General features: G+C 57.4%; 2 protein-coding genes across 2 annotated transcripts in view; one reads left to right on the forward strand and one right to left on the reverse strand.

The window, feature by feature from the left end:
- The window catches only part of LOC104389871 (steroidogenic factor 1-like), a 53,286-nt gene extending 39,594 nt beyond the window's left edge, over positions 1-13,692 (forward strand). The window contains exons 3-6 of the mRNA XM_009998929.1: positions 2,761-3,401; positions 9,397-9,516; positions 9,886-10,033; positions 13,445-13,692. Of these exons, the coding sequence (XP_009997231.1) occupies positions 2,761-3,401; positions 9,397-9,516; positions 9,886-10,033; positions 13,445-13,692 (1,157 nt within the window). The remainder of the gene's footprint in view (positions 1-2,760; positions 3,402-9,396; positions 9,517-9,885; positions 10,034-13,444) is intronic.
- A 2,951-nt stretch (positions 13,693-16,643) lies between these two features.
- GPR144 (G protein-coupled receptor 144) overlaps positions 16,644-17,621 on the reverse strand; it is a 24,880-nt gene continuing 23,902 nt past the window's right edge. The window contains exon 25 of the mRNA XM_009998930.1: positions 16,644-16,651. Within this exon, the coding sequence (XP_009997232.1) occupies positions 16,644-16,651 (8 nt within the window). The remainder of the gene's footprint in view (positions 16,652-17,621) is intronic.

Here is a 17,621-nt window from a genome sequence, read left to right on the forward strand (position 1 = left end):
TGGAGCTGAGGGCAGGGTGCGGGTTAATCAGAAGGTACTGGGTGTACTGGGTGTTCTGGAACAGCGGCCGCGCTCTTCCCGGAGCGGGTGAGAGGCGGGGAGCGGAGGCGCAGGAGTAAGACACAACATCGAGCTGCAAAATCAGCCCTTGCAAACTCCCTGCGTGGGCCAGCTCCCAGCCCCGGCTCCAAACAGATCCCGCTTTCGTTCTCCTGCCTAGGCTGGAGCTACTGGTGCCCTAAGTTGATCTGTGTGTTTTCTGGAGGTTTTGACTGGTGCTGCAGGAGGATTTGGGTGCTGGGAAGGGGCTGGGAGCTGCGGGGACAGGCAGGCAGGGGCAGTGCTGGGGGTGCCAGGGAAGGGACAGGCACAGTCTCAGTTTTGCCGTTTTCACCAGTTCTTGCTCGCTGTGGAGCTCGTCTGGTCCCGTAGCCCGTGAGGGAATCTATCGGGGGTTATTTATTTTCCTGCTGTTGGTTCCTTAGTGCGGTCCTGCAGCCAGGGGGGTCACCCACCCGAGGGTGATATTCCTGTGGGACTGTCGTTTTTGTGCTAAAAAACTGAGCCCATCCTTCCGTGGTTCCCAGTGTTTTTGGGCAAGGAATTGGGGGTGACGCTTTGACGCTGAACCTCCAGCTCCAGAGGGAAAAAGCAAGCCCAAGAGGTTTGATTCTGGGGACAGTGTGTGGGCACAAACCCTCCTGAAGTGCCTGAAGGGATGCTGCAGCAAAGCCTGGCCAGGGAGAGCACCCCTGGGCATACTCTGGGTACACCCGGGCCCCCCCCTGGGCCCCCGCCCAGGCAGAGAGAGGTGGGCAAAGGGAGGCAGAGCCTGGTGGGAACCCACTCGGGCAGGGCTCTGCGGGGCGAGGGCAGGCGAGGCTGAGGCAGCGGGCAGTGGGCTGCAGGGTGGGCTGGGTGCCCGTGCCTGTGGGCGTCTGGCTTAGGGGCTGCAGGAAGATGGTTTTGTTGGGGGGGATGCCAGAGGTGTAGGGGCTTTCTGGGCAGCTCTACTGGGGTCCTGTTGTTCCAGAGGTTGAGGTGCTCCTTCCTGGCAGCCAGCTGGGACGCAGCAAACGGCAAGTTGTTCCTGATCCCAAGTAAGGCACGAATGGCAGGAAAAGTGGAGCAGAAAGGAATTAAGAAGCCTCTTCTCCCTTTGTGTTCATGCTGGGGGGGAGAATAAGGTGCACTAGCGATTGCCTGCGGAGGGCTTGTGGAACTGGCTGTGGGCAGGTACAGGCAGTGCCAGTGGGGTCCCTGTCCGTGCACCTCCAGGGCCAGGGATCTGCTGGGATGTGATTTCCTGGGCATTGCTGGGCCCAGCCTTGAGCGAAGGTGGGAACATATCCCTTGGAGTGGATGTGAGACTTGGGCTTTTGGCGGGGGGGTGGGAGGGGTGGCAGCCGGGTGTGCCTGGTCTGCTGGTGCCAGCCGGGGCTGGGGGAGGGGTCTGCCCGAGGGGGATCCTGGCAGGGCCACACACACGTGCTGACTGCGACTGTGCCCCTTGTACCCTTGGAGGGAGGATCTGCCCGGGGACAGATGTCTGTTGCCCAGAAGCGTGCGGGAAGGCTCTCAGGAGGGGGGGATCGCAGCACCCCCGCCCCGAAGGATGCCTCTGGCCGCCCTGCTCCCGCCGCGATGCTGTGTTCCTTCTGCCTTTCCAGCCTGCCCGGGAGAGTCCGGGAGGTGCCCTGGCTCTCCGGATGGGCTGCTCGCTCTTCCAGCGGCCCCGGGAGAAGTAGGAGAAAGAGCGGCCGAGGTAACAGCTGAGACACAAAAGCAAGACCCGCCTGCTGTCAGCAAGGACGCAAAATAGCAGAGGGGTTTTTTTGTTTGGTTGGGGTTTTTTTGTTTGTTTTTGTTTTGTTTTGTTTTTTTCCTGTGATGCTGAGTCTGTGAGCTCTTCTCCACCCCTCTACACTGCCGTCCAGCTCCCAGCTTCCTGTGGGCTGAGGCTCTTCCAAGGGTGGGCTGGGGCAGCGCGGGGACGAGCCCCGGCTGCAGAGACGCACCTGCTGCCTCGCGTGCTGACACATTCTTGGGTTTCTTTGGGGGTTCAGAGGGAACATCTGGTTTGGTACAGCCTGGAGACTGCGCTGGGGCCGTCAGAGTGACTGCGGCAGCGGGAGGCTCGGGCAGAGTCCCTTGGCTGTAGCCGATCCCTGCCCGAAAGCCGCGGTGGGCGCAGTGTGTCTGATGGGACCTGGCACCGCGCTGCCTGCAGGAGAGGAAGAGACTGGCAGAAAAGAAGCCTGTGCAGCCTGGATGCAGGCGGCCTAGGGTCCCTAGGGGGCTGGGGGATCCCAGGCTCTGAAGAAACAAGGGAAACCCCGGGGTTGGTCCAGAGTCCGAGGTAATAAAAATGAAAGTGGTTGTTCAGCCCCCTGTTTTCCCCAGGCTTCACTGGCTGTCCTCTAACCCATGAGGGTTGCAAGCTGCTTTATTCCCCAGCCTGTTCCATGGTTAAAGCTGAATGTCTCTTCCTCTCCTGCCGTTTCCAGAGACTCTGAAGATGACACCAGCAAGGCAGGAGCTAGGACCAGGAATCCAAACCTGCCATGCCATGTACCTGGTGTGCCTGGCTGGGCTGGGAGTGGCACAGTCCTGGCAGTGACTTTCTGGGAAGGTCTCCCCAGTGCCCCACAGCCCTGTTTGACTCCCAAATCCCCCCCATCATTTTTCCCATGCTCCCTGGAAGCTCTGGTCTCCCTCTACACACATTCACTGCAGCCTCTGTGTTCTCTCTGCCCCCAGCTGTGCGAGCCGACCGGATGCGCGGAGGGAGGAACAAGTTTGGACCCATGTACAAGCGGGACCGTGCCTTAAAGCAGCAGAAGAAAGCTCTGATCCGTGCCAATGGCTTCAAGCTGGAGACTGTGCCTCAGATCATGTCCCCGGTGCAGAACGACTACAGCCTGTCCTCCACCATCCACAGCATCCACGCCATGGCCAAGACCTTGCCGCCCAACCCCGCTGCCCTGACGCCCATCGACTACGAGCGCAGCCCCTATGGGACACCCTCCCTGGGAATGACTGTGCCCAGCCACGTGCCGCTCGCCAGCTACCACTACCCCTCCTTCCCCAACCGCACCATCAAGTCCGAGTACCCAGACCACTACACAAACGCACACGAGTCCGTGCCCGCCTATGTGTACCCAGAGACCTACCCCAGCAGCTCCCCCCCTGACATCCCTGAGGTCATCCTGAAGCTGCTGCAGCTGGAGCCTGACGAGGCGCAGGTGAAGGCGCGGATACTGGCCTGTCTGCAGCAGGAGCAGGGCAAAGGCCGGCATGAGAAGCTCAGCACCTTCGGCCTCATGTGCAAGATGGCTGACCAGACCCTCTTCGCCATCGTGGAGTGGGCACGGAGCTGCATCTTCTTCAAGGAACTGGAGGTAGGAGTCTGGGTATGGGGGAAAGATGGATGGGCAGTGGGACGCAGGTGGGATTGGGGCTGTAATGCTGTGAGGACAGAATGCTGAAATGGGCAGTGCTGGGGCTAAGATGCTGCGAGGATGGGGCAATGCCCACGGGCATGAGTATGGGGCTGCTAGCACTGCAGACCTGCTGGTGTGTCCCCATCCCATTCCTGGTTCCCTGCACAGCAGCACTAGAGCCCCTGGGGCCCGGCTGCACCGCCGGAGCGATTCCCGCTGTCACCCTGGGGCTAATGATTTCAGATTCATCACCGCGGGGGCAGGTGTGGAGGCGATTGCCGGCAGAGTGACTGTGGTGTCAAGCTCAAGATATAATTGAAAAATGTAACGTTGAGGAATTATAGGTGAGACAATTCTGTCCTCTGCCTTCGGGAGGAAAATCGATGCTGTCAGGTGGGTGCCTATTAGCACCAGGCAGCCGGGGCAGGGCTGGCTGGAGAGGGGACACCACCAAACCTTCTTCAGAGCCACTTCTGCTGCACAGCTGAGACACATGGTGCTGACCCCTGTTTTGCCAGGCCATCCCATCTAGGAAACCCCCCCCAAAAACCTACTGGAGCCAAGGGATGGATTAGCAGGCCTAGGGTAGCCTCTGCCATTCTGCAAACCTTGCCAAGCTTTCAGACATTTTCTGTTTGTGTCCTGGTCTGAACTAAGATCCCAAACTGGTGCAAAGATGGGAGAGAAAATTTTGCAACATGGTCAAAACCCAGAGAGTCACATCCCAGAGCAGCTGGGAGAGCTGGGTGCCTTCCTGTGCTCTAATCACAGGGCTGTGCAACCCAGCTCAGGCCAAAATCACCTTCCTCCTGCTGTGTTGTGGGGACTCTGGCTCAGAACAGGGCCCAGCTCTTCCCCATGTCCACCTCACAGGGTGCCATGGGGCTGGGCGCAGCAGAGCCTCGTGGCTCAAAATAGCCCCCCTGGCTACCAGAACAGTGTCAGGAAATGGCATTGTGGGGGTGGGTTGGGCTCATTTCAATCATATCAGTGTCCAGCCTGGATTTTGGGAACAGGGTGGCTGTTGTTTTGCAGGAGATATTGTAAACAGTGTAAATTCAGCTCCCGGCTGCATTGCTGCATAGCCTTGTAACTCCATTGTCAGCCTGATTGTGCCACCAAAATAGGCTGTTTCCGTGTGAATCCATGTCAGCAGGCACTCCTCTTCCCACGGGGCTCCAGGGGGGATGCAGGGCCAGAGATCTCACCTGGGCAGAGCTACCACCAGTGTCCTGCCAGGAGTGGGAACGTCCCCTGCCATACCCAGAACATGGGACATGGTGCCCCATGGAAAGGAGCTCTGCATGAGCAACCGCACCCATCATCCTTGTGCCTTTCTCCTTCATCCCTGTGGCGAGCCAAGGGCAAATTTCTAGTCTTGCAGGGCTGGGGACCACGGTGCCCCACCTCCTGCCCTGACTCCAGAGGGAGTGTGAGAAATCATGGCTGTCACTGGTCTTGGCTCCAAGCCCCTGGCACAGGGCTGTGGTGCTGAGCCCCTCTGCCTGTGTTCCTCCCAGGGATGGTACCAGGGCTGCCTACTGCCCACCCAGCATGGCATGTCTGCCCTGGTGTGAGTGGTGGCTTTCCCTTGGGCACATGGAGAGAAGCTGTTGGGAAGCAGGAGTAGGTCTGGAGCTCCTGAAATCCCCTTCCAGCTCCTGCTGGCACATAAAAGCAAACAGCTGCTGGGGCAATAAATGAGCTCCTGCCAGCACTGAGTTGATGGCTTCACCTGAGAGCCTGCTGGCACAGGCTCAGAGTGCAGACATCAATGGCCAGGATGGCCCTCCTGGGAGCTCAGGACTCCTCAGAGCAGCCCTCTCTGTCCCCTGGGAATGGTCTCCATCCCAGGCCGGGGAATGTTTGTTGGCTGACGCAGATGCAGGGATGCAGGCTGGAAGGGAATTGTGTTGGGACATGGCTCCAGAGCATGCACAGTGCCCCTGCCCAAGCTGCTGCAGGGCTGTTCTGCAGACAGCTGCCTTCTCCCCGGGCCATGCAGGGAGCCTGGAGCAGGGACAGGAACCATGGACACAGGAACACACCAGCTCATGGGCCAGGACCAGCCTTTGCTTCCTGCCCAGGGAGAGCGGGAGCAGGTTCCACCTGGATCTGGTAGGTCTTGTTCCCATTCCCATACCAACACCAGCATCCTGGTGAGAGCTGGCAGCAGACTGGGCGCTTTGCCATCTACTCCTGGCAGAGGGGCTGGAGTGGGGTCCCTTGGAGAGACCCCCCCCCCCAGCTCCAGCGCTGCGCCCAGGGAAAGGGGGGAGATGGGCTAATGGCCTCTTGACATCGGCTCGCACGCCACGTCTGCTCACAGGCGCGGGGCGGGCAGATTGAAAACAGATTTAACTTCCCAGATATATCGTTTCATTTAAGGGCCAGTAATTCTGTCAGTCTGCCACTGACAAACGAGGGTCCCCATGCCAATCCGCCGGGGAGACTGATGTCGCGGCGCTCATCTGGTGTCAGCAGGGGGAGAATTACGGACCGCGCCGGCCTTCGCAGGCAGCGCTAATAGCGCGGGCAGAGGGGGATTTGGGGCCGCCTGTTCATCGGGGCCGGGCCGGGCGGAGGGGAAGGGGTCAGCGCTGGCGCCCATAAATACCAACTTTAACTGAGTCTAGATGAGATGTGTCAGGCCTGAGGGAAGATTTGCAGCATCTCTTCAGGAAGAAAAATATGGGCTGGGGGTGAAATATATTTTGTTGGGTCGTGAGTCTCAGGCAACTTTGTCCTTTTGAATGTAATTTTTATCTATATATATGGAAAGAGACAGAGAAATGTGCATGCACGTGCACACCCTTGCACACTAACACTGTGTCTGGTTTTGGTTTGTATACGTGCATCTTGCACTGCCTGGTTTATATAGGGGTTACTGCCATATGTACATATAAATATTACACACACAGGGGTGCGGTGACCTTTAGATTGGGCTGAGCAGCGAGGAATGTTAAACAAATTGCCGTGGTTTCAGCCCGAAGGCCGGGCTGGGCTGGGTGTGTGGCGGGGTCTCTGCAGCTGCTGGAGGGGCACAGCATGGCCATGGAGAGCTGGGGTGATGCTGGTCCCCACCTCAGCTCCTCCTTGCTATGGGGCCTGGGCAAACCACCCTCCCAACCGCAGGCAAGCCCCAGTGGCAGAGAGGAATGCTGAAGGCAGCACTGCCCCCCTGGCTGAGGGGTCCCTGTGGGCTGCTGGCTCTGCCTGCTGGGCTGCTCTCCCTCACTTCTCCTTGGAGACCTCGGAGCCACAGCAAGACCCAGTTGCAGTCACTCGCTTTAGCATGCGTGGGTCAGCTTGACCCCATCTCCTGGCCAACAGCCAGAGAGTTTTTGGCAGATTTAAACTCTCCTTCTGGTGGTGGATGTGCAGCAATATTTAGCATCCTTTGCACTGGGGGAAATGTGATGGCTCTCCCTACCTGCTGGCACCCCACTGGCACAGCCCTGCCCTGGCTCCCAGGGGACACACCCAGAGCCATGATGCCCACGTGGCTTTGCTGCTGGGAAGCACCTGCAAAAAGCAGCATTCTGGGCCAGAGCAGCGTGCTCTGCCAGCAGGGAGATGTGATCCTGGCCCTGACACACTGGCCTTGATGTTTTTTTGCTTTAAGATGCCCATCACAGTGGTATCTGGGCAGGGGGATGGGGGCCTGCACTGAGCACTAACACCTCAGTCCTGTGCGGGTTTTGATTGTGGTGGCTGCTGGACATGAATCCCCTCACACTTCTCGGTGCCGAGGTGACAGGTCCTGCTCCTACCTAGTAATTGTCAGGGCTCGGGGCACTGGTGTGTGCTCTGCACCTGTGTGAGAGCTGCAGGGCAAATCCTGCACCAAGGCTCTGGGAGGAGGCCTGGACACCATCCCTGGGGTGAAGGCAGGTTGGGGGCATCCAAGTGCCTCTTGTGCTCATGGGTGTTGAAGCCGAGTGGAGAGAGGTTGGGGACAGGTGTCCTTGGACCCACTTGGGATGCCTGAGGTCTCTGTGTCCTAACTCTGCAGAGGTGATGGTGGTACCCTGGAGCAGCAGTGCAGGGATCAGCAGGGCTGTGCCACCCCCGTGGGGGTTTGGCTCTGCGATGCTGAGGCCCTAGGGTGGCCTGGGCACAATTTTGGAACCCGAACACCCTCAGGGGCTTCATCCCTTTGTGGCTATGGACCCACAGGGAAGGTTGCAGGAGATTTAAGACTTTCATGTGGTGCATCTGCATGTGCGTCCTGCAGCCCATGCCTGCACACACTCTGCCTCCCCCCACCCTTCATCCAAGCCTTGGTTTCAGGGAAAGGGATTGTTTTGTGGGTCACAGCCAGCAGAAGGGCACTTTTCGTGGCTGGTGGTGGTTCTGTGAATGGGTTAAATGGTTGTTGTGGTGTTTTTTTCTTTTCTTTTTTTTTTAAAATTGCCTCTTAAAGACGGGTTGCATCAGGTCCTTGATAAAGCACTTTGCTGGAAAGCCTTGACATTAAAAGAGGAAGATCCTTTGCCTAACTTTTAAAGGCAAGAGCGGGTGTGTGCCACCTCGCTGGAAGGCCTGATGGCCGCGGATCGGCTGCCTGTGAGCAGCCCTCTGCTCTGCCCCCCTCCTGGGAGGCCAGGCTGCTGCTGGGCACAGGAAGGTGGTCTCCATCAGGAGCCCTCTTCAACAAAGCCACAGCACAGGAGCTGGATCACGCAGCGATGCTCCTGGGAAAGGCCCCGGCATGCCGGAGCGGGACGGCACAATGTGCCACTGCTGGGATGTGGGGAGGTGCTCGGCCGAGGGAGCTGAGCCTGCCTGTTGCTTTGGGAGAAGCTGATGAGTCATTTTTAAAGGAAGAAAAAATGTGACAATTGTCAAAATGCTTCCTTTTGGAAAAGCTGAATTTTTTAAAACAGTTTCCAGAGCAAACCCTTCAGTCTGTCCCTTCCGGAGCTCATCCCGCTCAGGAATGAGGGGCAGGAAGAAGCTTCCAAAACAACTCAGCCTGGGTGGAGGAGCTGAGCACTGGCTGGGCTGGCCACATGCTGCTGCTCAGGGGCCCAGCTCCTGGCCAGGGCTGGCCATGGCTGCAGCCAGTCCCTCGCTTGGCCGGAGGTCACCAGGAATGCAGAAAATCTCCAGTTTGTTTTGATGCAGAATGAGCTTTCCCCTAGTTCTTTGTTTAACAGCTGAACAGGAACCTCACAATCTGTACAGCTGGGCCATGTACCAGGGCTCCTCTGCCTTGGCAGCCCCCCAGCTCCCCCCTGCAGGCAGGTTTCTCACCTCGGGCAGCCCCGGCAGCCGCAGCTCCCTCCCTGCACTGCTCTGGGCTGCCCACCCGCTGCACCTGAGAAACAAATCCCAGCGGCTCACGAAGAGTGCCAGGCTGTGAGGCCATAAAGCTCTTTCTCATCTACTTTCATTCCTTTTGCAATCTTCCAGTACTGGTTTATTGCAGCCTCTTCAGCAAATCGAGAGCATTATCCAGGCCTGCAATACTGCATCTGTCTTCCTTCTATTAAAGGCAGCAAGCACAATGGCACTGCAGAGCTCTTCTGCTAGCGCTGAACGTGCTCTGCTGGGAAGCATTACGGATAACCCCAGCCCTTTCCCTGCACCAGCTGTGCAGGAGAGGGGGGCTCTGGGCAGGGTTGGGGTTCAGCTCTTTGCAGAGAGGAGTTGAGGTCCCACAGAGAGCAGCAATGAAAGGATGAAGCCACTGACCCAGGGTGACTCTCAGCAGGCAGTGCAGAGGGCAGCTGAGCAGTTGGCCAGGCCAGCAGCATCCCCACATCCAGGCGTGGGGCCTGGCATGGCTCTGCTTCATCTAACGGCGCTGATGGCTGGACTCACTGCTCTACTTCTGGATGCTTGAGCAGTGAAAATAAGTTATACTTTGACCATGATGCCAGTTTGGTGGAAAACCCCATACTGTTCTGTGCTGGGTGTCAGCAGTGTGGCTCTGGCTGTGTTTCAGGTGGGTGACCAGATGAAGCTGCTGCAGAACTGTTGGAGTGAGCTGCTGGTGTTTGACCACGTCTACCGGCAGCTGCAGCACGGCAAGGACCACAGCGTGCTGCTCGTCACCGGCCAGGAGGTGAGCCAGGCCCACGGGGTCCTGTCCCATTTTATCCCATCCTGACCCAGCATCCAGTTCTCACTTCTGGAGACAGATGTTTCTCCTGGAAAGATAAACTGCCGCATTTGTATTTGCAGAGATGGGCTGTGAGAAGGGGCTCCTTCCCTCCCTGGGGGTGGGTTTTGGAGACACCAGCAGTGCCAGCGCTCTGAAAAGGGCCCCTCTGATTTCAGTGGCACAGGAGAAACAGGGTTCCCGTTTCACCCACCAGCCTTTGCTTTGCTGCCCCTCTTTCTTGCTGAGGGCTGTGGGCTGGTGCCCAGCTCCTGCCCCGCAGGGCCCGGGGGGCTGCGGCTGCAGTGCCTGATGCTGTCCCTGTCCCCACAGGTGGACATGTCGACCATCACGGCCCAGGCCGGCTCCATCCTGAACACGCTGGTGCTGCACGCGCAGGAGCTGGTCCTGCACTTGCACTCACTCCAGGTGGACCGGCAGGAGTTCGTCTGCCTCAAGTTCCTCATCCTCTTCAGCCTCGGTGAGTGTCACCGCGGGGGCACTGGCTGAGGGCGGCTGTGCCGGGTGGTCAGGGCTGTGCTGCTGTGGGGCTCGGGGCGGGAACGTGACTGGAGGGAGCTCGAGGAGGGTCTGACTGTGCCAGCTGCTGTGCTGATGGGTGACAAAAGGACTTTTGATGAGGAGTGAGGGCTGGGACCTGCCAAAACGTGCAAAATGTCTCCCAGCACGGGCCCGGGCACTGCCCCCGGCCGCGGGGGGCTGTGCCAACCCCCTGGCTGAGCGGAGCCTGTTTTGGTCACTTGCCCGTCGCAGCGGGCAGGGAAACAACCGGCTGATACGGCCACGGCAAAACAGGCGCGTTGGCAGAGGCGGGGGCCGGGGCTGTCCCTATCTCCTGGGATTTGCGTCAGAGGGCCCGTGCCAGGGCAGGGGCTGCGCACCGCTCCTGATTAGGCTCAGCCCCGGAGCCTGCGGTCGGGCCGAGGCGGCGAGTTCACACCGTCCTGCCTCCCCCAGACAAAATACCCGGGAGCTGCGGGTGCTGCTGCCAGAGCCCGCCGCGTCCCTGAGGCTGCACAGCTCCGTCTGCTCCTGCCCCAGGGTCTCCAGCCTCCTTCATCACCCGTGTTGACACCTTCACCTCCAGGCAGCGGGGCCTGCAAGGGGCTCATCTGGCTCCCCTGCTCCCTGCTCACACCTCTGCCGCCGCGGCTGATTCACCTCACACACCTCCATGGCCACTGCTAATTACATGTGCCTGGACACGGCAGAAGCCAGTATTTCCCCAGGGAAATTTGTGCTTGGGTCCCTAAAGTGCCTGGGTGCTCATGCTGAGCTCAGGGTGTCTCTGTCTCCATCCCCAGCCCAACCCAGCCCCTTCCCCATCCCTGTCCTTGTCCCTGCACCTCAGTCTGTACTTGTGTTCGTGCTCCATGGGTCCCATGCAGGGACTCGGTGCCAAGCACAGCCAGCTGTGAGCTGCACTCTGTGCTGAACAGACACTGCCATGTATTTTGGTATTTTGGTGCTTGACAGGGAGTTTGCATCACTGTGTCCCCATTGCTGTGGGGCCGGCCCAGTTCAGGAGCGGCACCACCTCTGGGTTAATGGGTGAAGTGGAAGCACTGATGTGCTGTGGCCGGTGGGAATCCTCTCCCCATCCCAGGGGCCAGGGTCAGGGCCAGCATGGTCCGAGGGACCCGCTGGTTTGTCTGTGGTTTGCTGTGGACATGTCCCTGATAGCAGGCAGGGTATCTTGGGGTGCCCGAGCTGCCCTGCCGGCCTGTCCTGCACCTGTGGCATCTCCTCCCACAGCTTTCTTTTCCTCTAGAGCTGTTTTGAAATCCAGAGCAATGGGATATGATCATTCGCTGTTCAAACAGTGATAAGGTGTGGCACAAACAGTGCCCTGGCTGGGAAATAAAGGTCCCAGTGGGGCTCATGCTGTGAGCTGGGACCTTCCCAGGCTTCTGCCCAGAGCACAGACAGCTCCAACAGCCACGGCCGCCGTTCCACTTCCCTGGAGCAGTGGCTTTCAGGAAGGGCATGGAATCCAATCGGTATTTTTTCCCATACGTAATTTTATCCCAAATCCAACTTTTTTTCTCCATATTGCAGAGCTCACTTGGAGTAATTTGCCCTTCGCAGGCTCAGCTGTAGAGGATGGGATTGTGTATTATGTGCAGGATGTAATTGCCTTTAACAAGAGAATTTCCACATTTACCACTCTGCCACAGCACAATCAAAGCCAAGCCCCGCTCACAAGAGCTGCCATTTGAGTTCTAAATAGATTTCTCTCCTGAGCAGGTAAAGAGATTTAATTAAAATTAGGGCTTCTCAAAATAGCAATATTTATGAGGACGGCACAGGTTAGCTTTGTTCTACAGAAGGGCTTAATAGAGCCTTAATGGATTGACCTATCATTCGATTTCATGACTTACATTCATGAAGCAGCTACTCTTGGGGAGGGGAGGAAGAGAGGCTTTTATAGCCCACATTCCCTTAAGCGTTTGCAATTTATCAGCAGCTTCTCCCAAACAAAAGGAGCTGTGAATAGGAAGAACACTTGAGGGCATAGAAATAATCCCAGGCATATCTGTATGTGTGATGGGAGGCTTTGTCACAGGACAGTCTTTGCAACTGCTGCAGTGTCTCTAAATGAAGTGAGTCAATGTTATTTGGACAACACTCTTTATTCCTTGCAGGAATGAAAACATTATTCAAATATTCAATTAAACAGTGAATAGGGTCTTTCAGAGAACCAGGTGAGTTCATCGAGTAGAACTAGCTATTGTTGAGCCAACTCAGGGGATAGATTTGACATTTATCAATATAACTTTTTTTTTTTTTTTTTTTTTTTTTAATGACATGGACAATAACCTTATGCAGATAAAGAGATTTCATAACAACAACCCAGGGAGAAGGGAGATGGCCACAGCAGGAGCAAGTGTGCCTCAGGAGTGAAAAGAAAAGGGTGATCTGATAAAGTGCAGCTTGGCACTGCTGCCGTGGGCATGGCCAGAGGCTGTGGCTCCCTGGGGGTCCTGCAGCACCCCCACCTGTGCCTCTGCTCCCCAGCAGTCCTGCAGACCCCCTGGCTGCTCTGCTGCTCCCTGGGCTCCGCCTGAGCACGGGCTGGGGGCTCCCAGCTTTGCTGGGCTGGAGCAGCACTGGGAGCTGTGGACATCCCGGGATCCCATCCACTCCCTCCTGCTCAGCCCCCTCCAGCACCTGCATCGCGTTTTGCTGCTCAGCCCTTCGGCTTCAGCAGGGACCCCTCTGCGTCTAAGCCATGTTTGTTTTCCTTCTTTTTTGGGATGAAAGCCAGAAAGGCCTGAACACCTGATTGCCCTGGCCAGGTCTGTGCCCAGGTTTCCCTGTTCCCAGCCCAGGCTGCCAAAGCAGACCTGGATTTGCCCGCACGTCAGTGCCTGCAGGGGGTGGGCACCGGGGCAGCCGGATTGCGGGGGAGCTGCTGCGGCCCTGGCGAGACGGGGGATTTGGGTTTCCAGGCTGGTGAGCCCTGTTGCCACATTGGAAAGATGAGGTTTATCAGGGAATTAATTCAGCCACTTCCTCGACCTTCAGGAATTGAGCAGGGCTGACGGCAGCAGCTCCCTGCCTGTGGGCACAGCTGGTAACAAGTTTCAGCTTTGCACATTTCTGGGTGGTGAGAGTAGAGGGGTCATGGGCCCTCCTGCTGCCAGTGGGGTTTGGACATCCATGTTCAGCACTGGGGGAGGCCTTGGGATAGGGCTGGGGAGGCTGTGGCCAGGCAGGGATGGGGTGCAGGACCTGTTCTGTGCTGTGTTCTTGTGCACGATGGGTGTTGAGCGGGAGCAACGGTTCCTCCTGGCACAAAACGGTATGGACGGGGCAGACATGTGGGTTTGGTTGGCACCATTTCACCATCCTGTCCCTCCCCTTGCAGACGTGAAGTACCTGGAGAACCACACGCTGGCTAAGGACGCTCAGGAGAAGGCCAACGCGGCCCTGCTGGAGTACACGCTCTGCCACTACCCCCACTCTGCCGACAAGTTTCGGCAGCTGCTGCTGCGGCTGGCGGAGGTCCGGGCGCTGAGCATGCAGGCCGAGGAGTACCTGTACCACAAGCACCTGAGCGGGGAGGTGCCCTGCAACAACCTCCTCATCGAGATGCTGCACGCCAAGCGGACGTAAGTGCGGTGACCAGCAGGGACCCGGCGCAGCCCCCGCGCTGCCAGCGGCACAGGATGCCTGCCCGGGGCTGGGGGGCCGTGCCACCTCTCCACCCCACCTTTCTCAGTGATGCTATTTAACCTGTACTATTGGAAAAGTCCCAGATGGTTTATTTTAATATGCAGTAAGGACAGTTGAGGGCTGTGAGGCTGTGGGCTCGGCTGCCCCTCGGCTCCTCTGCACACTCGGTGCTTGACCTGTCTCTGCCTGGCCTGGCTCTGAGGTGCCAAGGAAAGGTAAAGCCTGTCTTGGCTTCTGTCCTATTCATGCTCCTCTCCTGCTGCCCCTACCAGCTGTTTCTGCACCTCTGCCCTCCCTCCCCCAACCCTGCCCTGTATCTCAGGACCCCTCGTGCAGAGGGCAGGGGAGAGGTGAGATGAACCCCCCCAGGTTGGGGTTTTGTGGTGGTGGGAGTGTCCCCAGGCACCAGCATGGAGACAGAGGGTTTCTGCAGAAGCCAAGGAGAATGCCAGAGCTGAAGGTATCAGCCGCCACAGCTGTGCTGACACCCCAAGGTGTGTGTGCCAGGGTCCTCACTCCCTGCTTCCCACAGCGCCTGCTCTATGTCCCATCACTGCCCTGGCCAAGCAATGACAGGTGGGGAAGGGGACGGGGACAGGCAGAACTGAGCCAGAAGCTGAGATTTGGTTTCTCTGCATCTGCTGGTGCTGGAGATCCCAGCCATGTCTTTGCAGCCTATGGCAGCCACAGTGCCCAGAGCCCACAGGTGTCTGCAGTCATCTCTGGAATGTCAAAGCTTTGCTGTGGAAGCTCTAAGAAATTCAGTAGCAGGAGGAGGGGACTGTCCTTTATGCCCTGCTGCTGTGCTCACATTGCCAGCACAATATCCCTGTGGCTGGAAAGTTCTGCAGGTCACAGTGCCAGGCAGCACTGGCACCATGAACTCAGCTGGTTTCTGAAGCATGAGGACAAGGTGGCCCCAGGATGATGACCCCAGGCAGCAAAGGTCCTGCCTCCCTCCAGCCATCAGCCAAGTCCAGGCAGTGCCTGGAGAAGAGCCAAGGGGTAGAATGGGGCAGGGACAGACCCTGTCCCCTTCCCCCAGCAGGTGATGCTGGCCAGGCAGGAGGAAAGTGTGGGGAGCAGCAGGTCCAGGCGGCAAAGCCCAGAGCTGCTCCCACACCAGCATGGGCTCAGGGGAGCTGGGAAGTTTTGCAGCCCCCTCCTGCATTTACCTGCCTAAGCACACGAGTAAGGAGTAATAAGAATTGTGCTGTGTTGGAGCCACAAGAAAAGAGCTGTCAGTTCCTCTCCCACTGTGGGACAGGGGTTCACAGACATGGCTGGGCAGCACTAGGGGGGCTGCAGCCCCCTGAGCTGGGATGTGCTGGACTGGTGCTGCTGCTCTCTCTCGGTCTCAGCCATGCTCTCCTCTCCTCCCACTAGTCGCCCCCAGATCCACTGCGGCTCCTCCAGCAGGGCCAGAGTTGGTTCAGGTTTGTTTTCCACGGTGGGTGTTTGCCCCTGGCTTGGAGGGGCTGGCACAGCTGGTGCCTTGAGGAGCTGTGGATTATGGAAGATTGTTAGATGCAGAAGAGCATGTTTGTCTCTGCTTTTCAACATGTTTGTGCATTTTTCTCCTGAAGTCTGTGGTTTGGTTTCACCTTCCTTTTGTGAACTTAAAGAACTGGAGAAAATGGTTTGGGAGGTAAAAGATGTTTTATTTTCAGAAAATGAAAAGTGTCCTTAAGTGTCTCTCCCTCTCTGTCTCTCATATCCTTTTCTCCCTCTCATCCCTCCCCTTTGCCACTCCCCACCCTTCCTTTCCAGGCAGGAGGTTACCAACTTCCTTGTCAGAAGCAAACCATTGTAATAAATTTTGCAGTTCATTTAAAAAGGCAGGCTTTGTCCTTTTTAACTATCTACCCCACCCTCCTTGTTGGTGCCACCCCCTCCTCCTGGGTGTCTACGGGCAGGCAGGATGTCCTGCCTGGTGTCCCTTGGCCCTGTCACACACCAGGTGCCCACGAGTGTCTCTCCAGGAGCAACACCTGCCTTTGCCTGGAGCACCGTGGCAGGGCCGGGACACCACGGTCACTGCTGTGGTGTGATCCAAGGCATCAGTGACTCAGGATCTGCTTCAAAGTGCTGCTGGGAATTGCCATAGCGACTCTGAGTGTGTTTTTCAAGTGAGCTGATGAGCGACAACATTTACGGGCAATTAGCTGAGACATTTTTCATGTAGGCCTTGGTGGTCCCTGCGGCCGAGAGCCCCCGGCATGCGGTGCCCTGTTCCTGCACCACGGCCAAACCCCCTCCCCACACACAGCCCTGTACAGCTATGCCTGGCCATGAGATATCCCACCAACACACGGAGAGAAGGTTGCCTTTAAATTCAACATTTACTGTCATAAGAATCTGCAAAAACCCCAACACATTTTCTGAGCTCTAAACACTAGGGATGCAACAGGAGGACGAGTTGGATGCCAAGGACAGAGGGAGAGAAAATGTAACAGCAGCAGTGGGAGCCCCGGGAGCAGCAGGGTGAAGGTTTTTTTCCTAAAGATGCTACTAAAGTCCGTTGGTGTCTTCCTTAGGGCTCCAGCTGCCCCCCACTCACCAGGCTCAGCTGGTGGTGCCGCTGCCCCACCTACAGGAGCTGCAGGGACCCCCGGGCCAGCACCCAGGCTGGGCAGGAGTCATGATGAGTACCTGTCTGTTGGTTGCCTGTCCCTGGAGAGGAACAGGGCAGTCTTCATGACATCCTGTGAGCCCTCAGGGTGCCCCAGTCCTGCCTTGGTTTTGTCTGCACATGCTGCTAGGAAGAAGCACAGAGCTAACTGCTCTGCCGGGACTGGGACAGCCCTCCCTCTGCATGGAAGCTCCTCCAACCTGCCATCCTCCAGCTGCTGGAAGAGCCTTGGTGTTGTGGGTCCCTCACACAGAAACTCTCAGAAACCTAAAGAAAAAGAGAGACAATTTCAGCTGTGCTGGTGGGGAGGGAAGGGGGCCAGGGCAGCGGGTACACCCTGAGGGTCCCACAGCACGTGGGAGAAAGCCCACCCCAGGCCTGTTGTAGGACAGAGCAGAGTGGGACCAGCCCTGCCTGTCACTGGTGCCTGCCTGTGCTCTGCTGTCCCACAGCCCCACACCCCTTCAGGGGTCTCTGAAACACCATGCTGATGGCAGCAGCCAAAGCAGCCCCCCTGGATATAGCTGGGGCTGTGCACAGAAACTGCTGCCTCCCCCTGCTCAGTTGTTAGGCCTAAATGAGGGTTCAGTGGGATTTAAGGAAAATACCAGCACTGCCATGGCCCAGAGCACAGATACCACATGGGCTGCACCTCCTTCTGTCAGGGAATCAAGGGCCTCTGCCCATCAGGAAGGACCATGGCACAGATGGCAGATGTGATCCCACCACAGGGCAGCCCTGCTGGGTCAGCACATGGGGGTCTGCATTTCTCTGAGTGCCCACCACATCAGGTGCTTTACTGGCTTTGAATTCAAGAGTGTCATAATCTTCTTATTATTTTAAACCCAATCTTATTTAACACAGTATGGTGAGAGTTGCAGAATTACTCAATATTGATCACAGAAAGGCTGGGCCATGGAGACAAGATCCATGTTGCTATGTGTGGCTTAGCAACATATAAATGTATTCAAACAGAATAATGAAATTATCGTAGGGAAACAAAGCAGCCATCACTTGAAGAGATGGAGGATGTGGAGGCCTCCTGGAGCTCTTGTTTGCCAAGACAAGGAAGACAGTACTTATTGTTTGTGCAAATATGTGAACCCCCTTGGCCACCCCTGCTCACATAAAGGGTGTAATGAATCCAGCAGCTGCTCTGTAGCTTTGTACAGAGGGACTGGAGCTCATTACTGCAGCACACAGGGCCCCCTGAGTGAGCTGGGTCCTCAAGGGGGGG

Source organism: Chaetura pelagica, unplaced genomic scaffold (genome assembly GCF_000747805.2).
Source record: "Chaetura pelagica isolate M959 unplaced genomic scaffold, ChaPel_1.0 scaffold405, whole genome shotgun sequence".
Taxonomy (NCBI): Eukaryota; Metazoa; Chordata; class Aves; order Apodiformes; family Apodidae; genus Chaetura; species Chaetura pelagica.